The 24,217-nt window shown below is 41.9% G+C and overlaps 1 protein-coding gene across 1 annotated transcript in view; it reads left to right on the top strand.

Moving 5' to 3' along the window:
* The window catches only part of DNAH3 (dynein axonemal heavy chain 3), a 129,549-nt gene that overhangs the window by 103,858 nt on the left and 1,474 nt on the right, over nucleotides 1-24,217 (top strand). The window contains exons 46-61 of the mRNA XM_025207009.1: nucleotides 29-152; nucleotides 231-387; nucleotides 2,892-3,035; nucleotides 4,155-4,821; nucleotides 4,909-5,074; nucleotides 5,583-5,799; nucleotides 7,341-7,523; nucleotides 9,823-10,021; nucleotides 10,965-13,106; nucleotides 13,547-13,772; nucleotides 14,070-14,314; nucleotides 16,600-16,716; nucleotides 17,870-18,024; nucleotides 19,080-19,247; nucleotides 19,651-19,793; nucleotides 20,377-20,581. Of these exons, the coding sequence (XP_025062794.1) occupies nucleotides 29-152; nucleotides 231-387; nucleotides 2,892-3,035; nucleotides 4,155-4,821; nucleotides 4,909-5,074; nucleotides 5,583-5,799; nucleotides 7,341-7,523; nucleotides 9,823-10,021; nucleotides 10,965-13,106; nucleotides 13,547-13,772; nucleotides 14,070-14,314; nucleotides 16,600-16,716; nucleotides 17,870-18,024; nucleotides 19,080-19,247; nucleotides 19,651-19,793; nucleotides 20,377-20,581 (5,258 nt within the window). The remainder of the gene's footprint in view (nucleotides 1-28; nucleotides 153-230; nucleotides 388-2,891; nucleotides 3,036-4,154; nucleotides 4,822-4,908; nucleotides 5,075-5,582; nucleotides 5,800-7,340; nucleotides 7,524-9,822; nucleotides 10,022-10,964; nucleotides 13,107-13,546; nucleotides 13,773-14,069; nucleotides 14,315-16,599; nucleotides 16,717-17,869; nucleotides 18,025-19,079; nucleotides 19,248-19,650; nucleotides 19,794-20,376; nucleotides 20,582-24,217) is intronic.

The following is a 24,217-nucleotide window of genomic DNA, read 5'->3' as shown; positions in this document are numbered from 1 at the left end:
TTACTGGGTCTTTTGCTGTATGTTACAGGACGTTTCACGCGACACTTGAATATTATTTCCATCAGTTCTTTTGATGATGACATTTTAGCCAAGATTTTCACTTCAGTTGTTGACTGGCACTTCAGTAAGGGCTTTGAGCCAGTATTTTTAAGGTAAGAGTGATACCTTGCCTGGGACAAGTATTTTCTCAAATTGTTCCTCTCCATACTTCATAATTCCTTTTTTTTAAGGCTTGGCAAGCTGCTGATCCAAGCTACAATGGCTATTTATAAAATGGCTGTCGAGAATTTTCTTCCAACGCCTTCCAAATCCCATTATGTCTTTAATCTGCGGGATTTCTCCAGGGTTATTAGAGGAGTGCTGCTGTGTCCACATACCCACTTACAAGTAGGTTGCTTTTCAACTGTGTTCCTAGAATAAAAATAGTAAAAAAGGATCAGTGAAGTAAATTCTTGTGACTTCCATTCATAATAATTTCAATACTTACATATCTAAAATAAGGATTGGGTTAGAATACTGTTCTTTATATTTTCCCCTCTGCCTCTGAAAAAGAATATTCATATGTTCTTGAAACAGGTAGTAGCACCAGCAAAGGTTCAATATGTTAGGCATTATATATACATGTAGTATGTGACAGTTATTTCCCCCGAGACTGTAGTTTTGATAGGCAAGACAGGCAGAGAGGAGGAAAAGGAGGATTAAAATTTCTATTTCACAAATGGGGAACTAATAAATGAAGTAACATGGCCTCAGAAATATATCTTGAACTATGGACGTTTCTGGGGACTACAGAAAACCCAAATGTATTAATAATCTGAGTAAAGGCCCCAACTACATCACAATTGGATGGCTGGGGAATTGGCTCCGAAGTCGGACCCAGAGAGTGGTAGTAGATGGAAGTGAATCATCGTGGCGCCCAGTGGTGTCCCCCAAGGCTCCATCGTTGGACCTGTACTCTTTAACATCTTTATTAACAATGTGGAGATTCGTGTCAGAAGTGGACTGGCTAAGTTCTCCGATGACACCAAACTTTGGGGTAGAGCATCCACACCCAAGGATGGGCTGGTGATCCAGGCTGACTTTGTTAGGCTTAGAAAGTGGGTGGATAAAAACCTGATGACTTTCAATATGGTAAAATGCAAGGTACAGGAGACCCTCACCATTTGTGGGGGATACATTCTTGTATTCCCTGCAAATAGTGAAATTCCAGAATAAGGCACTGCGTTCATGAACACCGTCTGCGTTCATGAACGTAGTGCCCCTGGCAGCTGTGGGGGGTGGGGGGACATGGCTGCTCTGGCGATGGCAGGAGTGTAGCAGCAGTGGTGGGAGCCTGGAAGCAGCAAGCACAGAGCTCCCAAGGAGTTCCTTTAAGAGTATTTAGGTTGCAGGTTCGGCATTTGCGAATATTTGAAACTACAAATGCCGAACCTGCTAATAGTGAGGGTTTCCTGTACTCCACCTCGGAGGAAAAAAACCCTACATCATGCTTATAGGCTCAGCAGTGCTACACTCACTACCACCATGGTTGAAAGGGACTTGAGGGTCATGATTGACCACAAGATGAACATGAGCCACCAGTGTGATGTCACAGCTGGTACAGCAAACCAAACTTTGGCTTGTATCCATAGAAGCTTCTCAAGCAAATCTCAGGATGTCATCCTCCCGCTGTACTTGGCCTTGGTGAGGCCGCAGCTGGAGTACTGCATCCAATTCTGGGCTCCACAATTCAAGAAGGATGTGGAGAAACTTGAGGAGAGCCACATGCATGATCAGAGGGCAGGAGAACAGGCCTATGAAGAGAGGCTGAGAGCTATGGGACTTTTCAGCCTGAAAAAGTGCAGGCTCAGGGGTGACCTGGTGGCAGCCTATAAGTATATAAAGGGTGTACATCAGGATCTGGGGGAACGCCTGTTCACCAGAGCGCCCCAAGGGACGACAAGGTCCAATGGTCATAAACTCCTTCAAGACCGTTTTAGGCTGGATATAAGGAAAATCTTCTTTACTGTCCAAGACCCCAAGGCCTGGAACAGATTCCCTCCAGAGGTGGTGCAAGCACCTACTCTGGACTCTTTTAAGAAACGTTTGGATGCTTATCTTGCTGGGATTCTTTGACCCTAGCTGACATTCTGCCCCTGTGGCAGGGGGCTGGACTTGATGATCTTCCAAGGTCCCTGCCAGCCCGAACGTCTATGAAAATCTATGAAAATTCTCATCCTTTTACAATGAAGAATTGTGCTGGAGGGATGTAAGTTGGTCCTAAAAAGTCCTGCATCTAGCTATGAGTGAACTCTCTTGGTGCAGAAGCTGAAGAAAATAGCTGCAGACTTTCTTGAAGACTTCCTGGAGAATATTGGAATAGTTAATGTGAATTAACTAATGTTAATTCAGTGGCAGGATTTGTGCACAGTAATCCTTATTTCTTGTGAGGAGAGTATACATACGCCAAACTCTGTCTTCAGCGGGCCTAGAATTTCCTGACCATTGTTTCCTCCTTGTCATGTGTCCTGAGTCTTGAACCCCCTTGTAACGTGTCCCGAGTCATAGAATCTTAGGTGTCCTTTGTTTGAGGTCTCCAGCATCATTCTAAAATTTGAAAAATCTTTGTAAAAAGCCCATGGATAAGCCCACTCAGTGTAGCAATAGAAAAGTGATTTCTCATAAGAGGACAGCTTTCTATTGGCAGAATGGATAAGACATTGTCATTAGGTATGGAGGAGCCAGTTTAGTTAACAAATACAGAGCCACATACTGAATATTTCAAAATCAAAAGAGTTCCATTAACTTGTGCATGAGGTGAATCACACCCCAGATGGAGATCAGAGTACTTTGTTTTTAAGCAGTTCCTGCCTTAAATATATTTGCATGTTGATTTCTCTTTGCACATATAGGATGGAGACAAACTGATCAGGCTCTGGATTCATGAGGTTTATCGAGTTTTCTATGACCGTTTACTTGATAATGAGGACAGGCAGGTGTTCTTTAAGATGGTAAAAGAAACAACATCAAATAGCTTCAAGCAGAGTGTTGATAAGGTATGCTAGGTTATACATAATATTTTTGATGTAGAGACTGGATTAATTCATTATAAAACTAATTTCACATTTTATATTTGGTTTGTATTGGGCAATTTTTTGGATGGCCTCTGTTGATGTACCCACAGTAATCTCTATCTGTGTATTGTGCCTTTGCACGTGCAAATAAGGGCCTTCATTCTGCAAATTACACGTTGCAGGTGGACTCAACTTCAGAAGGGCTTTAAAGAGGGCCAGAGGGCCACTTGGGATGAATACCTTGCATGAATAGGGCCAAGATCTCAGCAGTTTTTGACTTGTGCACATTTGAAAGAACTCACAAATGCTATGGGTACATTGTTAGAGGTGTTCTGGAAACTTGACAATATACCTGTCAAGGAAATCATGGTGGCCGCTCTGTAAGGTATGGAGAGCTGAAAAATTACAGTTAGCGCACACATGTTACTCCCATCTGTTTTTTGTGTGGTCTAAAAGCATACATCAGAACAGCTGGAAAACAGGCTTTCCCACAGTGATAGTACTATGTGGATAAGAGAGTACATCCAGTTTTGGGCTCCACAATTCAAAAAGGATGTGGAGAAGCTTGAGAGAGTCCAGAGAAGAGCCACGCGCATGATCAGAGGTCAGGGAAGCAGACCCTACGATGAGAGGCTGAGAGCCCTGGGGCTCTTTAGCCTGAAAAAGCGCAGGCTCAGGGGTGATCTGATGGCCACCTACAAGTTTATCAGGGGTGACCACCAGTATCTGGGGGAACGTTTGTTCACCAGAGCGCCCCAAGGGATGACGAGGTCGAATGGTCACAAACTACTTCAAGATCGTTTCAGGCTGGACATAAGGAAGAATTTCTTTACTGTCCGAGCCCCCAAGGTCTGGAACAGCCTGCCACCGGAGGTGGTTCAAGCGCCTTCATTGAACACCTTCAAGATGAAACTGGATGCTTATCTTGCTGGGATCCTATGACCCCAGCTGACTTCCTGCCCTTTGAGCGGGGGGCTGGACTCGATGATCTTCCGAGGTCCCTTCCAGCCCTAATGTCTATGAAATCTATGAAGAAAAAAGGATTTATGTTATAATAAAGTACTCAGTCAGATTTATCTCTGATTTTTGTATTTTCAACAGGTATTGAGTCATCTGTCACCTACTGGCAAGATCACTGATGATAATATACGCAGTCTCTTTTTTGGAGACTACTTAAAACCAGATAGTGATGCAAAAGCCTATGATGAAATCACGGACTTAAAACAACTGACAGGTGTGATGGAATATTACCTTGAAGAGTACAACAATATTAGCAAGGCACCAATGTCCTTAGTCATGTTCCAGTTTGCTATTGAACATATTTCAAGGATCTGCAGAGTGTTAAAGCAGGACAATGGTCACTTGTTACTGGTGGGGATTGGTGGAAGCGGGCGACAAAGTGCTACCAAGTTGGCCACCTTCATGAATGCTTTTGAGCTCTTTCAGATTGAAATTACAAAGTGTTATGCCACCAATGAATGGAAGGAGGATGTGAAACGTGTTATGCTGCAGGCTGGTGTCAGTGACAAAAAGGTGTGCTTTTTGTTCTGTGATAATCAAATCAAAGATGAGGCATTTGTGGAGGACATTAACATGCTACTGAATACAGGTGATGTGCCTAACATCTTTGCAGCTGATGAGAAAGCTGAAATTGTGGAGAAAATGCAGGCTGCAGCAAGGACAGAAGGCAAGAGAATTGAGGCAACTCCACTTGCCATGTATAACTTTTTTATTGAAAAAGTGAAGAAAAATTTGCACATTGTCTTAGGTCTGTATATATCTCGCTTTGTCTTCTTGTAGCTCTCTTCACTTCATAACCCTTGTAAACTTAATTAACAATATGGATTCCTTCCAGCAATGAGTCCGATTGGAGATGCGTTCCGGAACCGATTACGAATGTTCCCATCATTGATAAATTGCTGCACCATTGACTGGTTCCAAACTTGGCCCACAGATGCTTTGGAAATGGTTGCAAACAAGTTTCTGGAGGATGTTGAACTTGAAGATGAAGTGCGGAAAGAGTAAGTATTTTCTTGTCAGAAAATTTGTGAAGCTGTTTATTATTTATGCCTCAGCAAGCTTGTATAATTATAATTAAGATATTATCCTAATATAAATGTACCATTTTTTGTTACAGTGGTACAATTCCATTGAAGGCAGTAGGACTGTAATGGATTATGGCCCCAATATTTGTACACGCTAAATACTTGCAGCACTCTTTGACTTTAGTAACTTTGAAAATCAGGCCATTAAGAAAGAAGAGAATTTGATCTATTATATATTTGGTAATGGGCAAAACCAGGTCTTAGCACTCTTTTAACACTAGTGTCATTTCCTTGAATTCAGTATGGATACTTTGGATTTAAACTGATGTAACTGAGAGCAGAATCTGGCTCCATAGTTTTAGATGTTAAGAGAACTATATGGTTTGGTAGGTTATTGTTATTGATTGCTGTGACATAACTCTAATACCTAATTAATAATTAACTCTAATACATAGTTACATAGTAACATGGGATTTTCCCTTAGGGTTGTGCTGATGTGCAAATATTTCCAAGAAAGTGTGAGAGAACTTTCAGTGAGCTATTACAACACACTGCGAAGGCACAACTATGTAACACCGACATCTTATCTGGAACTGATTCTCACCTTTAAATCACTGCTACACAGCAAAAGGCAAGAAGTTAATACAATGAGAAATCGGTACCTTGTTGGCCTCCAAAAACTTGACTTTGCATCTTCACAAGTAAGCTTAGACTGAAAACAGTAAGGATAATTTTTTTAACATGACATATGGGTAATAAGGCAGGCAGCTGTTAAGGCTAAAAAGAGTTACAAGCTTAATTCCCTGTTCACTGTACTATTAGCAATTTTCTTCTCAAAGCCACCAGGAAATGTTAAAGTACTGCTTAGCTATTTTAAGAGATTGTGACATATATTTTTAGATGACATCACCTAATGGACAGGATGCGACTCAATCAACCATGGTAGAAGAAATAGCTGAATTTAAAAAATGCAATAGTTTTCTCAGTGCTCCTTTTTTGAGAAATCTCTGGCAGAATGGCTTCCTTGGGAGCCTTCCTAATACTGACTGTATATGTCTATGCTTATTAGGGATGTACGAAGTGGGCCCTATTCGATTCGGATTTGGTCCAAATTGAGGATGGTGATTTGATTAGTTGATTCGGATCACTGTCCCTGATTCGATTTAGCTGAATCCGAATCTGAAGATTCAATGCTGATTCAGAGAATCAGCGATTCAGCCATAGACACAGCTTTAAACGTTTTTTCTACATACCTTGAGGTACCAACACGGCTTGTGAACGCTGCAATGCTGGGGTGTATGGAGCATCCCACAGGAGCACAGGGGGGCCCCCCCACATGCTTGGCAGCGAACCCAGAAGTGGACTGGACGTACTTCCAGTCCACTTCCAGTTCTGCCGGAGAGCGTGCAGGGGGGTGCCCCTGTGCACCCCCAGCTCGGCTATTGGCCACAGCGGGACCCCAGGTGCCCCCCAGACCCAGGAGGCACCAGCCACCGAGCCGGGGGAACATGGGGAGGCCCTCTGCATGCTCCCCGGTGGACCTGGGAGTGCTTCTCATTCACTTCCGGGTCCACTGCCAAACTCGCAGGGGAGCCCCCTGCGCTGCTGTGGGACACTCCATGCACCCCAGCATCGCAGCGTTCATGAGCTGCCTTCTATCTAGAGGTATGTAGAAAAAATATTTAAAGCTGCGTCTACGTCCAAATTGCCGAATGTCTCTGAATCAATTCAGAGGGTTCTGATTCAATTCGGAGAGATTAAAGGGCCCTCTGATTGAATTCAGATTCGGAGGTTCGACCACCAAATTGGGCCAAACCTCTGCCAAATCAAATCAGGGACTGAAGCTTTGCACAGCCCTAATGCTTATCTCCCCTATCAGGATGTGGAATTCAGAAAGAGAGTTACTATTACTGAAATGAGTGTTAATTCCTATGTAGATTATTCCTAGAATTGTTCACCCAAAATCCCTGTATGACTAAATCATTAAACGTATTTGGGCTCCAGCTCTGTTCCTGTCTGTTCATGGAATAGACCTTCCCAACTTGGGGGGGCCTTCCTGCTCTTTCTTGGTGGAGAAGAGCACACAGTGAAGCTGACCTCCCCATCTCTGTCTTCCTCCTGATTTGAATATATGAGTTTTTAAATATATGAATATATATTTAAAAATTGAACTCTTTGTTTCTGGACATTTTTCTGCCTACACTACTAGGATTTACTTTTGTTTCCCTTGTGTCTATATTAGGTTGCAGAAATGCAGAAGGAACTGACTGCTCTTCAGCCTGAACTCATTCAAACCTCTGCAGAAACAGAAAAAATGATGATCCAGATAGAAAAAGAAACAGTTGAAGTAGATGCAAAGAAAGAGCTAGTGTCTGCCGATGAAAAGGAAGCTAATGAAGCTGCAGCTGTTGCTAAAGCTATTAAGGTATTTACAAGAGCCTGACTATGCAAGGTAATCAATGCATCTCAACTGCTGTCCAGGGAAAGGGAGTTGATTTGATGGACAGAGTACAACAGAGGAGTGACCCAACTTCCTAACAATGCAGTTAAAATAAAGACATGAGGAATGATGGTTGAAGTGTAAATAATGCTAACAAATATCACAGTGACTAGGGTCAGGTGTTGGCCAGGATTTACAAATCTCCCAGAATTTTATAGTGCCCATGCCTTTGGTAGACTGTGGCTGCTTACAGACATGAAAAAAACAAAAAAAACCAGCACTTTACTTTCAGCTTGGCATGCCCCTGTACCGAGTGCAGTGCATGCCTGGAAGAGGCATTGCATCAGTTTGACCTGACTCTCCCAACATCTGTACAGATCACATGCTTCAGCAGGGCTTTTTGGCACTTTCATCTAATAGCTGATTTAATCTAATCTTTTTATGTAATAGCTAATAGCTGACTACACTGACATGCTTCCTCTTTTAGTAAAGTGGTTGTTTTTTTTCACATCTGTCAGCGGGCCTGTTGCACACAACTGAGTTGCACATACTGCTGCCTCAAAAAAAAGTTGGTTCCAGTTTTCAACTTAGTTGACAGAGGAGAAACTGATCCCATGAATATGGATAGAATAAGTCTCAGCCCCTACATAAAGCCCAGGGAAGCAGATTTTATATAAGCACTCTATGAAATGGTTTGGAGGGAAGGAAATCTTCCTGTACTACCTCAGGACATAGAAAAACTTCTTGTGTATTACCCAATGGCTGCAATCTGCAGACAGTAGCTATATCTACTGTGATGTCAAGCCTTCTACTTAATATAGAGCTTGTGGGTTGTTGCTGCTTGTGGGCACATTAACTATGCCTTGATACTTTCTCAACCTCTTCCTGGTTTCTGTTTTCCCGAACACTTGAGCCCCCATGCCTGCAAAATGAACAGCAGACCTCCCTTTCCCATGCATTGCAGCTGCAGCAGCTGTAAAACTTTTGGGGTCTTCTCCAGACTCAAGGATTTCACCTTTAGTTTTGGTACTGAACAATATAACCAGTCTGTTCAGTGTTTTGTTGTTAGGACTTTGACTGCATTAATGTTTTGTTCACTTACATGACTATACTGGAGAAGTAAAATATACATTTTACAAGAATGGAATTAACCCTTGGATACTCGTGGTTGAGTTGTTTCAGCATGATGTCACATCATCTTGTTGTGCACTGGTTGCCCTGTGATGGGGGTCCTCATTAGTACTTTACACTTGGTAGAGAATAAATATGGGGCCAGAGTTATAAAATAATGTAGAATTCTATAACTGTGATACTGGGAAACGAAACTATTAATTTGTATTGTGGTGGAAGCTCAAGTTAGAAGCCAGGATACATATACACACACCAGAAAATTCAGGCAACGTGAGAGAACATTGCCATGACGAGATAACTGTGGCCTACTACTCCAGGAGAGATTGTGAGACTTCTCAGTGCTTTCTCAAGTTGTGCAAAAAAACAAAGACTGTACAGTTGCTGGGGCTGCAGGCAAATTGTTGCTTGCTGCATCTTGCTGTAATAGCACCATATGCAGGTTAAAAGCAATGGGCGTCTATACATGTGCTCCACGGTGAAGGGAGGATGCGCCTTAATTAGAGTAGCTCTCAAAGAGTAATTAAAGTGCTTGCATCATCGTGTGTATTCAGTGCTCCACCCTTCAAAATGGTCGCGGAGTTGCTTTAAGTAAAGTGTGTTCAATAAGCTTTAGTTAAAGTGCTCCCACCACCATTTTGAAACGTGGGGATGGTGAATACATGTGACATGAAGGCTGCTGGCGCGTGCTAATTAGCACGCTCCAGCAGACTCGCAGCAGACTCAATTAATTATGTCTGCTCTGATGCGTGCTAATTAGCACATGTTGCAGCAAAGCTCCATCATGTTTATAGGTTTCCAATGAGCTGCTGAGCACACTCCCCCCCACAGTGTTACTTCCATGTTCTGCTTCTCAGTACTTACTACTCTGCAGAAGATCCCTACATAGAGAAATGGAATTTTCTGTAGTCTTTTAACTGTAAAAGGTCATGATAGTGGGATGCAGTTAGAGGGTTTATAGAGTAGTAATATGCTAGACTGTTGGGACAGATTATTAAATTAATTCTGTCTGCGTGACAAATAATGTTATGAAAAGTCTGTTCATGCAGTTATTTCTGCAGTAGGTTCACTAATGCCATGCTAGCATTTCTCAGAGCAGGGCAGTCAGTCTGCAACTGCTCTGCCAGGTCATAGCAGTGTCCTGATGTCATTACAGGATGAGTGTGAAGGGGACCTTGCGGAGGCTATGCCAGCTCTGGAGGCTGCACTTGCAGCTCTTGATACCTTGAACCCCTCGGATATCTCACTTGTCAAAGCCATGCAGAATCCACCAGGCCCTGTCAAGCTTGTCATGGAGAGCATCTGTGTAATGAAAGGAATGAAACCAGAGAGGAAGCCTGATCCAACTGGCAGTGGTAATCATGTCATTGGGAAAGCTGATGGTGTACTTATGTCGTCTGGGCCTGGTCAACATTCACACCAGAAGTGTTTGCTAGTATAGGAATATGATACTCTAGTGGCAGAGTGCTCCTTGTGGACACAGCTACACCAGCAGCGCTGCACACCTGCCAACATAGATTATTCCACATTGTCCCTTCTCCCCCTAGCAAGAAGAATAGTACAGGCAAAAGTGCCATTTTGTCACAATAGCTACATTTAACTATGGACTTTTGCCAGGATAACTGACTCAGTGACAAATCACACCTCATCACACTGCTGACTGACAGATCTGTCAGCTATGTAAACCCTGTCTTAGTTTGAAGTTACCTCTTCAGCTTTCCATTAACACTGAGCTAAGATTTGCAGACCCCTCAAGGAGCACTGGGAAGATCTACTATAGACCTTACCCCTAAATGCTCCTCTCGGTCTGCTGCTGCAAGAACATAAGGAAGGAAAATTTTGGCCATACCCCTAGGTAACCACCTTCCCTTGAACCTGTGGAACAGCATTAGTCAAGCTAGGTGGCCCTTTGTGGTTGGGGATGACTAGTGTTAGCACTGGGTTACACGTGAGCACGCCAGTTGACAGAAGTGAAAGGACTCCTTGCCCCCATCCTTCTGTCTTCTGCTCACTCACAGTTTATTCCTGAATAATTAGGAAAATTGTTATAAATGTAGCTTTAACCCAAAATTTTATAATTTGGCTGTCGCAGGATTAATGTTGTTAATGAAGATTTCTACCAGTTACCAATTTGAGAGAACTTAATAATACTAAGTGCTTCTGTTTCAAGTTTTTTTCATGTAAGCAATTTCTAAATGTGTCAATGTTAACTTGTGGTAAAAAGACATGGCAAAGTATTTGCCATCTTTTTTCATATTAGCATTTAAAGCCTGATCTTCATATTTTTGTGCAATACAGGTAAAATGATAGAAGACTACTGGGGACCCTCTAGAAAGATACTAGGAGACTTGAAATTTCTCGAGAGCTTAAAGACATATGACAAGGATAATATTCCTCCTGTTATAATGAAAAGAATCAGAGAGAGATTTATTGATCATCCAGATTTTCAGCCGGCAGTCATAAAAAATGTATCATCTGCCTGTGAAGGCTTATGCAAGTGGGTCAGAGCCATGGAGGTGTATGACCGTGTAGCAAAAGTTGTTGCCCCAAAACGTGAACGTCTTAAGGAGGCAGAAGGTTTACTTGAAATCCAAATGCAGAAACTCAACAAAAAGCGTGCTGAGCTTAAGGATGTAGTGGATCGACTTCAGGCCCTGAACGATGAGTTTGAAAGCATGAATAACCGGAAGAAAGAATTAGAAAACAACATTGAAATCTGTTCACAGAAGCTGGTGAGGGCTGAAAAATTGATTAGTGGTCTTGGAGGTGAGAAAGATAGGTGGACAGAAGCTGCACGATTGTTGGGAGTTCGATACACGGACCTTACTGGTGATGTGTTGTTATCATCAGGAACAGTGGCTTATTTGGGAGCCTTTACTGTAGATTATCGCCTTGAATGTCAAAAGCAATGGCAGGTTCTATGCAAGCAGAAGAACATACCATGCTCCAATGATTTTAGCCTCAGTAATACTTTAGGAGAGCCAGTCAAAATCCGTGCCTGGCAGATTGCTGGACTGCCAATTGATTCTTTTTCAGTTGATAATGGTATAATTGTTTCTAACTCCAGAAGATGGGCTTTAATGATTGACCCTCAAAGGCAAGCCAACAAGTGGATAAAAAATATGGAGAAAGCAAACAAGCTTTCAGTTATCAAACTGTCTGACACAAATTATGTGAGGACCCTGGAAAATGCCATCCAGCTTGGAACACCTGTCTTACTTGAAAATATTGGAGAAGAACTGGATGCTTTCATAGAGCCTATATTGCTGAAGCTAACATTCAAGCAACAGGGTGTAGAGTACATGAGACTAGGTGAAAATATAATTGAATACTCAAGAGATTTCAGGTTTTATATAACAACTCGTTTAAGGAATCCTCATTATCTTCCTGAAGTGGCTGTAAAAGTTTGTCTTCTCAACTTTATGATTACACCTTTAGGTCTCCAGGACCAACTTCTTGGAATTGTAGCTGCAAAGGAAAAACCCGAGCTGGAAGAAAAGAAAAATAAACTGATTATAGAAAGTGCAGCCAATAAGAAACAACTGAAGGAGATAGAAGATAAAATCCTAGAGGTCCTTTCCAAGTCTGAAGGAAACATCTTAGAAGATGAAACAGCAATTAATATTTTGTCTTCCTCCAAAGAGTTATCTGAAGAAATCTCTGAAAAGCAGGAAATTGCCTCTATAACAGAAATGGAAATAGATGCTACTCGGATGGGTTATAAGCCAGTAGCTATTCATTCAACAATTATCTTCTTTTGCATTTCTGATCTAGCAAACATTGAACCAATGTACCAATATTCATTAATTTGGTTCATTAACTTGTATGTATACTCTATTGCAAATAGCAAAAAGAGCGATGACCTACCAGCAAGAATTGAGAATATAACTGAATATTTCACAGTGAGCATTTATAATAATGTCTGCCGTTCACTGTTTGAGAAAGATAAATTGCTCTTCTCCCTTCTTTTGACTATAGGAATAATGAAAGGAAAAAATCAGATTGATGATGAGGTTTGGCGTTTCCTGTTGACAGGAGGTGTTGCTTTGGATAATCCTTATGCTAACCCAGCGCCTGAGTGGTTGGCTGACAAATCATGGGCTGAGATTGTACGTGCATCTAGTGTGAAAAACCTTCAGGGACTAATGGATCATGTAAAAGATAATCTTTCAAAATGGAAAATGATTTATGATTCTGCAAAACCTCAAGAGGAGGCATTTCCAGATGTGTGGAAAACACTAATAGGGCTAGATCGTTTGGTTGTTCTCAGGTGTTTGAGACCTGATAAAATTGTTCCAGCAGTACAAGAGTTCATCACAGAGAATATGGGAAGAACATTTATTGAGCCACCTACTTTTGACCTTGTTGGAAGTTATAATGATTCTAATTGCTGTGCACCTTTGATTTTTGTATTATCACCAGGTGCTGATCCTATGGCAGGTGAGGTTTATACTTTGTGTCTCTGGATATATAATAAATGTAAGATTTATCAGTCATCTTTACAGAACTGTAAATTATGCAGTAGTAAGAATGTTAGCTTTCAAATATTTCTATCCTTCCACATCTTTTGCATTTCTGAAGAGGGGAGTTGGAAAGGTATCCTGAATGTAACAGTGATGAAATGACTAACTCCCTGGCTCTTCACTGATTTAAGACATTTTAGACTCAATGGAAGATTCTTGCTTGCAATACACATTGTCAAGTAGAGTACTTAAATCTACCTTTACCTAATTTTTAATTTAGTGTATGCAATGGTGTTTGTAAAAATTATATAAAAATAAAATATTATTAAATATTATTAAATAATAAATTATTTAAAAAATAAAATATGCAATATGGATGTGTTTACTAAAACACAGTGTCAAAATTTACTACCATAGGTTTGTTAAAGTTTGCAGATGACGTTGGCATGGGTGATACAAGCATTCAGACTATTTCACTTGGCCAGGGCCAAGGCCCAATTGCAGCAAAAATGATATATCAAGCTATTATTGATGGGACTTGGGTAGTGTTACAAAACTGCCACCTTGCAACCAGCTGGATGCCTGCTTTAGAAAAAATCTGTGAAGAAGTGATAGTGCCCGAGAGTACCAATGATAAATTCAGGTAGGAGCTTTACAATTCTGCCACTTTCTGTGTGAACATTTCTTATTTGTTAGGGTTGCTAGTGAAAGGACTAAAGATGTTTTTGTATGTGAACATAAAAATAAATTAAAATTGCAGTTAGAGATATGTAACCAAGACTCTCTCTGTGTCTTCTCTATGCATCTGTCCACTGTACCAAATCCAGTGGTAACAAAAAATATGTTTTAGTTGGTAGTTAGTTCTTTAAAGAAACAAACAAATCATGCTGCTGTCCAAGATTAAGGATAGCTTGTCAGCTTTTTATTTTTCTTTATTCAGATTATGGTTAACTAGCTATCCATCAGAAAAGTTTCCTGTCAGTATTCTCCAGAATGGCATCAAAATGACCAACGAGCCTCCCAAAGGCGTTAGAGCAAACTTGCTCCGATCATACCTCAATGATCCAGTCTCTGATCCTGCATTCTTTAGTAGTTGCCAAAAGCAAGAAATGTGGCAAAAACTCCTGTTTGGGCTTTGCTTTTTCCATGCTTTGGTACAAGAAAGAAGAAACTTTGGCCCTTTGGGTAAGACTTTGATCATGCTATGGATTTTGTGAAAAGAAGTTAGTTTTACAATACAGTATCGATACATACAGGTGTTCAGGAAGGTTCGGAGAAGGTTAGATGTTAAAAATGGCCACCCAATCTAACTCAGTTCGTGCAGGTACGGACCTTACACTTAGATCCCTAATTAGATGGATCTAAGTATAAACTGTACAGAAGTTTAGGACACTTAGCTTGAGTTGGCCATTTTTAGACTGATGTAAGTTAAGTGTACCTCTGAGGTCGTCTAACTTAGTTTGGGTCTGGTGAGGCTGATCTAATTAAACTTCTGCACAGTTCCCAGTGCAGCCTCAGCACTAGGAAACCCAGCTGCTGGGCCCAGCCCTGACCTTCCCTACCTCCCCCACCCTGCCCCCAGCACTGGTCTATTTTCAGCCCCTGGCCCCTCACCCAGATGGACAACCTTCCCTGCAGCCCAGCCAGCCCCCTTGAACCTGCCAACTCCCCCATCTGGTGCCAGTTTTACTGACATTTGCTGGTGCCAGGAGCTGTGGAACTAAATGGAGCTGGGGGAGGTGCAGGCCGGGGCAGGGGAATCGGGTGGCTAAAAATAGTTCCTGGGTCCAGAGGTGTGGGAGAGAGAGCCGCCCCCATCCCTCCAACCCCCCCTGCAGACATCACTAGCTCCCCCAATCCTGCCAACTTGCCCCCCCCACCATTTCCCGAGAGACCCCCTTGCTAGCCCCTCACCATACCAACTTACCTTAGATTGGGTGGCCATTTTTAACTTGATCTAACCTTCCCCTAACCTCCCCGAAAGTCTGTATGTACCCTATTTCAGCCTCTAGTCAGAAACACTACCCCTAGCAGTGTTGCAGGAATTTGATTTTTCTACACGATGATGGATATCTTTATTATGTATGTTTGCATCGCACAGAACACAGTGAAGCAACATTTCAAAGGCGTTTGAGCTTTTGAGGACTGACTGCCAAGATTCTCACCCAGGCAGAACTACTAATGAAGTTGATGGGAATTATAGCTGAGTTAAGATTAGAAATATTGGCGCCAAGTGTCACTTTGCAAAGTACAGTACAGTACAATACAGTAGCAACAACAACAACCTGCGCGTGCGCGTGCCCCCCCCCCCTCTGTTATTAACTTATTTGGCCTATAAGAATAAAATTTCTCTATGCACATTTTCATTTTAAATCATTTGTCTTTTTCATTACCATTCTTTTTTTTGTGAGCAAAGCCAGTACATATGGTAGCTTGGAATGGCACTTGAAATTATTCAGCTATAATTCATTGGCCATGAAATTAAAACTTGTAAAAGAATAACAAACATAAGTATTTGATGTGTGTTACATTTTTTGTAAATTAATGCATAGTCATTAGAACAACATATATTTAGAAAATTGTCTGGAATTATAATATTTCTATGACATGTATAAATAAAACTGTGCAGTTACAAATATGCCATTTTGATAAATATGTAGAATTTATGTAGACCTTTCTGTTACATGGAGTGCTTCTCATTTATACAACAAGGCTGAATTTGGCATGTGCATTGAATTGCTAACTCATCACAAGAATTCATTCTGTGTGCAAAATCTATGCACCCACCTTCCCATGCAAGTGATACAGAAAAGGCATGATATTCCTGATATTTGGTTGAGAATTTTGTGGCTGTCAGCATTGTGCAGAATACGTGAAGTAAAATTAAGAGAAATGTTTCCTAGAAGAGCAAGTGGGTGTAGTTTTTCAGGAGTAGCTTGCTTAACAGTGACATAAGGTCCATGTTTTATTCAGATCAATTATTCAAAATGCATGACAATGGGTCATTTTACTAGTTTTCTGGGGTTCATTGTTGGTTATTTTGAATGTCACCGACACCCAGTGAAACAGATGAGCACATTGTGTATGTTGTTAAAAATTGAAATCAGTCAGTCAAAACTCCTCTGCTCATGCTGCCAAGATGATTTCAGATCAGCTAAAGTTCTGAGCAGTTCTGTTCTCTACACCCAATACAATACAGCTGTTCAGTTGTGAGCAATACCAAAATGACAGGCCCTATGTCTACATATTTATTTACATAGGATATGGTAGGAAAGTATAAAATGTCAGATTGGGATATTATTATTGATACTTATTCTCTGTGTGGGCAACAAAAGGTTTCATCTGGGTAGTTACCTAGCAGTAGGAGACTCTTCTTCTAAAATAACTGCAATGCCACTGACATAATTTTTATGTGCACTTACAAGTGCAATGCACTACTGACACATCTATCTCTTTTCTGAACTGAGCAGGCTGGAATATTCCATATGAGTTTAATGAATCTGATCTTAGAATCAGTATGCGACAGATCCAGATGTTTCTGAATGAATATGAAGAAATCCCATTTGAAGCTCTGACATACCTAACAGGTATAAGAGTTGCTCTCTATAACATCTGTAAAACTGACAACATGTGATTAGATTTCATGCAGGTATCTTTTTTGCTTTGCTAGGCCCTCCCAGATGGTTATCACCCCAATATATAAGATTTGATTAAATGAACTGCTGTCTTAGTTTGTGTAGCTAGGAAGTTGCTAGTGGTCCAGCAGAACTTTCAAGTTTTGTTTCCTATTTGTAAAGCATAAATATCAGTGGCCTTGAAATTACTTTGGCTAATCAGTAAGTCAGATGCTGACTTTTCCAGCAAGAGAGGCAATATGATAATCTTCATCAGTTATAAAGTATCTGGGGCCAATCTGTGCTTTGTAAAAGGCAGATGAAATATTTCCTTATAGTTAGAGTCACTTAGATGGACCTCATCCTATAGACAGAGATCTGTTCATGGGAACATCCCTTCTCAGCCTCTGAACCATGATATCTGCTTTCTCTGAAGCAGAAGCAAATACAAGTATTATGTTTAGTTACATGAAAACTAAAGAGAAAGGATGAAGATAAACATCTCTAATATAGTATGTGTGGCTGCTTGTCTCTGCCCCCTGTACTTTAAGTCTATGCTGTTTATTTCCTCTTCCATGGTGTAAGACCAAATCTCCCTTTATTGCCTGCAACTCCCATTTATTCTACTCTTCCCAGGTCCTTTTGCAGTGTGATTCTTTGTGCCTCCATATTTAAGCCCTATAGTTTGAATTTATGTGACTGAAACCCTAAACAAAGGCAAGAAGCTCCTTAAGAGGGCTCAGAAGAGAGACTTTTGGAATTTAGCTGGTCGAATAAAGACTGCCAAAAGAGGCCCAAAGATGAGTTTTAGTTAAGAGGAGGCTTGAGGCATGGCATGGTTCATCTTTCTATGGAAAGCAGTTTTCCAGACCAGCTATAAGTGCTGTTCATGTTCAAGAGACCACAGGACGAGTTAGTTAGGCCCGCACCCTCAAAGGTATTTAGGTGCCTAGCTCCCATTGAGCGATAGGAGTAAATGCTTAAATACCTTTAAAGTTCTGGACTTTACTTCCTATCATAGTTCCTTAACTTACCCAAGTATTTCTTTGATGGAAGTAATTTTTTTGTTATGTTGTTATAAATGGCCTTTCAATTTTTCATTCTGTTTTTCTGTGTAATTTCTCAGGGGAATGTAACTATGGTGGGAGAGTAACAGATGACAAAGACCGGCGTCTTCTCTTGTCACTTCTTTCCATTGTCTATACTAAGGATATAGAACAGGACAAATACCAACTTTCACCTGAGGAGGAGTACTACATACCAATCCATGGACCATACCAGGTAAAGAAATGAAGAACAGAAATATCTTCTGATAAATCACTGAGAAGAAGTTTGTATGTGTATGCTGGAGATTGATGTGCTGTGTGAAGGCTGTCTCCAATTCCCTCAGAAACAGAAAATTGAAAGATCCTAAACAATGCCAGAATGTATCTGGATTCAGAGAATTGGGACTTAAAGCTCTAATACCATGGTGTGTGAGACATGATGAGCTTGCATTATTTCAGGTCATGTTACTGTAACGATGCTGCTCCTGTGTAGGTTTTGTACTGCTGGACTGCTCTGGTTCTGGAAAGCTGAAAGAAGTTAGGCTGCAGAAACACTGTGCCCCCTCTCACAGCCCTGCCAGACTCTTTTCCCTTCAAAGAAGTGAGTGGTGGGTGTGTGCATGACTATCCAGAGCCATGGGCTCAAACCTTCTACCCACCCACCTCCAAGGTCAAATCTCACCGGTAATATAGCTAGGGATCCTCCTACCAGCTGCCTAGATACAAAACATCTTGCTATTAGTTGTGGGGAGGACTCTTGACAGTTCTTTTATCAGAACCCTTATGTGAAGCTTTCCTCTCTGGCTTTGCAGTGTGGGGTGAGGTGGCCTTTCCAGATGCTGGAATATATTTGTGGGTTCAGGCAAACATAAACCTGCACAAAGTCAGTACTCATAAAAATGTTTGAATGGTATGGCTTGCCCAAGTCTAGTTCCTAGTATTTGAAAGTATTCCACCTGGCTTCTGGTATCAACAACATCATCTCAGAGGCCTGGGAGTTCAGTAGCTAATGTAAGAAGATTATGTGAGCTCTCTATTTGCAGGAGGGCTACAAGATCAGGATCTAAATGAGTCTGAAATCTTCAAAACTTTTATATTTCTGTATGTGGATGGATAAGACGCTTCTTTTTTAAGCGGGGAACACTTGTGTTTGAGCATGACTGGCCATCTTGCATTTCACTGTATTCTATCATTTTCACCATGTTTTATCAAAGTTGGCCTGCACTTACTGATCGATTAAAAATATCCCATTAAATGCATGCTTTTAATAACAAAATGTTTTCTTTGCAGTCTTACATTGAATACATAAGAACATTACCAATTACAACACATCCTGAAGTGTTTGGGCTTCATGAGAATGCAGACATCACAAAGGACAACCAAGAGACCAACCAGCTTTTCAGTGGAGTTTTGTTGACTCTGCCTAGAGAAGCAGGGGGAGGTGGCAAGTCCCCACAGGTAATGGAGGGGAAAGGGATTTGTTTACAGTCAGGAAGGTGTTTTCAGGACATCCTCGCACATCATCACTTAGGGCTGGAATGAGTCTGATATTTCTCATCTCTTGACTACTTTAGGGATGGGAGTTGATATGGATGTGATCAGTTTTGTCACTATCTTCTGCAGTTTCACCTGATGATGGATGTGCTGAGTAGCTCCTGCTTCACACCTTCGATGCTCTCCTGGCAGGGCCTCAGATCAGTCAGAGCAACCTTGTTCTCCTATAACAAGGACAAAGTTAACTGTTTGATTGTATATGAAGGCAAAAGCTGTACAGCAAATCAGGGCTGGGGAGTTTGCTTTTAAAATCAGCCAAAGAAATCATTTTAAAAATTCCTCATTGTCTACCAACTCTTGATTTCAGGAAACCGTTGAAGACTTGGCACAAGACATCCTATCCAAATTACCAAATGACTTCAACCTGGAAGAGGTAATGAAGAAATACCCTGTGCTTTATAAGGAATCCATGAACACAGTTCTTAGGCAAGAACTGATTAGGTTCAACAGGTAGGACCAATGATTTTTTTTTAACATTAATAATACTGAAAGATGCCAAAATGTTTGTGCACATAATCAGCAGCAGATCACAAGCTTTACAGTCAACTGCAAACATTTTGTAATTAAACTCTTCATGCAAAAGCCATTTGTGAACAGATTAGATTCTGCTTCTGGTGATTTTACATAAAAATATTTAAAGGTGGCCACAGACTACCTCCTGGAACTCTGACAGCTCGCCAGAATTATATGATACGTACCAACTTTCAGTCGCTACTAGGCTGGATCAGAATTGAACTATCACAAAAGCTAGTTATCCTTTGAGTTATTCAGTCTCCTATATTCACAGCAAGTTAGAATATTTTAACTGGAACTTAAAGCTTAAACCTCTTATTAATTCATTTCTTTGTCTATTGTAAGTGTTACTACCAATTTTAAAAAGCCAAACAATAATTTTGGTAATTACAGATCAAGGAGAAATTTTGCACCATATTCTCCATGGCTTTGACCTACTCCCCATAACAGTCAATGCGAGACTTTCCATTGCCCAGATACTGAGTAAGTGATAAATTAACAATCTCTCCTTCGCCCATAGGCTGACAGAAGTTGTTCGAAGTAGCCTTGTCAATTTAGGCAGAGCCATCAAAGGCCAAGTGTTGATGTCATCTGAACTGGAGGATGTTTTCAACAGCATGCTTGTAGGCAAAGTACCAACCATGTGGGCAGCCAAATCTTATCCCTCCCTAAAGCCACTGGGCAGCTACATGTCTGATCTTCTTGCACGCTTGGCCTTCTTCCAGGTAGGCTAGCACTGGGGTTGACACACTGCAAAAACCTATCTGCGAAAGCCAAACAGGAAGAATTGTTTCAATTATGCTTGCTTTATAACACCTGTGTAGATCAAGATTGTGAACTCCTTGCATACATTCATGAGAAGTCATTCATGTGAATAATCCCATGAGAGCTACCTTTGCAAGTAAATGCTCAGAAAGGTGAGGTAGGGGTTCAGAATCTGACCCCTCTTCCAATGCTACAGATCACAACTTCTGGATTTTTATTGAAAGTTTATCTGAAAAAAAATTTTTTTACATCATGCTCAGCTGTGTGGTGCTGTGCTGAAGACTGCTTAAGAGGTCCTTGCTACATCAGAATGCAAGACCCCTTTTAGAAGTCTTCTAGCACAGAATAGACATAGAACTGATAAGAGTCCACTACTCTAAACACAGGTAGAGTTTAATGGAAAGTGACAGACTTTGTGATCCATGGATTTTTTGACTTATCCAATAGAATGCCATTATTGCCTTTTCCATTAAGTGTTCCCCTTGCTCTCCTAGTGTATTCTTTAAATTATTCTATAGATTTCATAGACATTAGGGCTGGAAGGGACCTTATAAGATCACTGGGTCCAGCCCCCTCCCCAAGGGGCAGGAAGTCTGCTGGGGTCAAATGATCCCAACAAGATAGGTATCCAAGTGGGTTTTAAAGTTGTCCAGAGTAGATGCTTGTACCACTTCTGGGGGGAGTCTATTCCAGACTCTGGGGACTTGGACGGTAAAGAAGTTTTTTCTTATGTCCAGTCTAAAATGGTCTTCCCAGAGTTCGTGACCGTTAGACCTTGTCTTCCCTTGGGGTGCCCTGGTGAACATATGTTCTTCCATTTTCTGGTGCACACCCCTTATATACTTATAGGCTGCCACCAAGTGCCCCGTGAGCCTTTGCTTTTCCAGGCTGAAGAGTCCCATGCCTCTCAGCCTCTCCTAATAAGACTTGTTCTCTTCTACATGGCTCTCCTCTGGGCTCTCTTAAGCTTCTCCATATCCTTCTTAAGGTGTGGAGCTCAGAACTGGATGCAGTACTCCAGCTGCGGCCTCACTAAGGCCAAGTACAGCAAGAGGATGACTTCCTGAGTCTTGCTTGAGATGCATCAATAGATGTAAGCCAGGGTTTTGTTTGCTTTGCCAGCTGTGGCATCGCATCGGTGGCTCCATGTTCATCTTGTGGTCAATCATAACCCCCAAGTCTCTTTTGGTCATGGAGCTAGTGAGTGTAGCATTGCCGAGCCTACAAGTATGATGTGGATTTTTTTTTCCCCAAGGTGGAGCACCTTGCATTTCTCAGTGTTGAATGTTATCAGGTTTTGATTCGCCCACCTTACAAGCCTGTCCAGGTTGGCCTGAATCGCCAGCCTATCCCATACTGTGACCACACTTCCCCATACTTTGGTATCATCAGCCAATTTAGCCAGTCCACTTCTGACACCTGAATCCAGATTATTTATAAATATGTTAAAGAGTACTGGTCCAAGTACTGAACCCTGGGGGATGCCCCTCATCACCGTGCACCATGTTGACATGGTTCCATTGACCATCACTCTCTGGGTTCGACCATGGAGCCAGTTTCCAAGCCATCGGACTATGAGGTTGTCAAGGCCATAGTTCCCCAGTTTAACCATGAGGACTTCATGGGAGACCAAGTCAAAGGCTTTTTTTGAAGTCCAAGTAGATTATATCAACCTCTTCTCCCTTGCCCAAGTGGTGCATCAGACAAGACCTACCTGCAGTGAACCTATGTTGGCTATCTTTCAGAATGTTGCATTCCATTAGCTTGGTGTTAATGGTTTCTTTGATGATTTTTTCCAGTATCTTTCCAGGGATTGAGGTCAAACTGATTGGCCAGTAGTTCCCTGGATCTTCTTTCCTCCCCTTTTTGAAGATGGGCACCACATTGGCCCTCTTTCAATCCTCAGGAATCTCACCCAAGCCTCACAAGTTCTCAAATATCCTTGCCATTGGCTGCGCTATGATGTCTGCCAGTTCTTTTAGCATTCTTGGGTGCATTCCATCTGGGCCAGCTGATTTGTCCAGCCTCTCAGTGTGTTCTCTCATGAGATCTTCACCAGTGATGGGTGTGTGTTTGCCCATACCCTGGCAATCCTGCATCTTGTTTAGCAGGGTGATCCCCGTGGGCTGGTGGAAGACTGATGCCAAAGTAATCATTAAGGAGATGAGCTTTTTCCTGGATGTCGGGTGTCAGCTGCCTGGTTTGGTTTAGCAAGGGTCCAGCATTGCCCTTGTTTTTCTTCAAACTACCTACGTATCTGAAAAAGGACTTTTTATTGTCCTTGATTCCTGTAGCCAATTTGAGTTCAGTTTCAGTGTTAGCTTTCCTAGTTTGTTCCCTACAGGTGTGGGCCAGTGCTGAATAATCCTCCTTGGTGATCTTACCTGACTTCCAACGCTTGTAGGCTTCTCTTTTCCAATATAGGAGGTCCATGAGTTCCCTACTGAGCCACAGGGGTCATCCAGCCCTTTTGCTACCTTTGTTATGGGCTGGGATGGACTTCCCTTGTGCTTCAAGGATCGCGTCTTTAAGGAGCGACCAATTATTGTGGACTCCCTTCTCTGTTTGATCCCAGTTCCTCAGGGCCTCAGCAGCCAGCCTCCTGAGCTTATGAAAGTTGGCTTTCCTAAAATCGAGGATTTGTGCATTGCTGACTCATTTGCCAGCTTTGCGATGGATAGAGAAAGTGATCAACTCATGATCACTGTCTCCCAACTTCCCTTCAATTCTCAGGTTGCTCACTAGATCATCCCCTTTGGCTAGTACCAGATCCAGGAAGCACCTTACCTCTTGTTGGCCTGTAGACTACTTGAGACAAGTAGAGTTTGTCAATGCAGCTGAGAAAGCTACACGAACGATCAGATTTGGCAGAGTGCTCTTCCTAGGTGACATCAGGGTAGTTGAAATCACCCATGACAACCATGCTTCAAGTATGTGCAGCCTCTGCCAGTTCCCCTGTGAATGTGTGGTCAAAATCTTCCTCTTGGTTAGGAGGTCTGTACTAGACTCCTAGCAATATGTCCCCTTCACCATGTTCTCCCCATAATCTGACCCAAAGGGTCTCGAGTCATCCTTCTTGGGTGCCAAACTCCACTTGTAGGGAAGTATGTTGCTCCTTCACATAGAGAGCTAAACCCTGCCCTTTTTAGCAACATGATCCTTTCTGTACAAAGTATAGCCATCTATACCTGTGGTCCAGTCATAGGTGGAGTCCCACTAGGTCTCTGTTATTCCTATAAGATCATATTGATTTTTATTTAGCAGGAGGGCCAGTTCCTCCTGTTTGTTCCCCAGGCTCCTGGCATTTGTATACAGGCAAGTAAGTCTGCCATCAGAGGTCCTTGGCTTCCCAGCCCTCCTAGAAGAGTCCCATCCCTGGGCTGGGGTAGAAGTCAGATCCACTGGGAATTCACGTGTGTCCCTTGTGCTGCATGACTTACTAATTCTGCAGTTGTTATTTAGTGGTCTTGCATCAATGGTTGTCCGCCCATCCCCTGGCAAGCTTAGTTTTAAAGCACTGGTGAGTAGGTAACTTCAAAAAATTATATGGCTCAGCAAAGGTGGAATGTGCTATATGCCCACAGCACATAGGGAGG

The sequence above is a fragment of the Alligator sinensis genome, unplaced genomic scaffold, assembly GCF_000455745.1.
Source record: "Alligator sinensis unplaced genomic scaffold, ASM45574v1 scaffold330_1, whole genome shotgun sequence".
Taxonomy (NCBI): Eukaryota; Metazoa; Chordata; order Crocodylia; family Alligatoridae; genus Alligator; species Alligator sinensis.
Note: the sequence above shows the minus strand (reverse complement) of the source record. Positions and strands in the feature narration are given on the sequence as shown.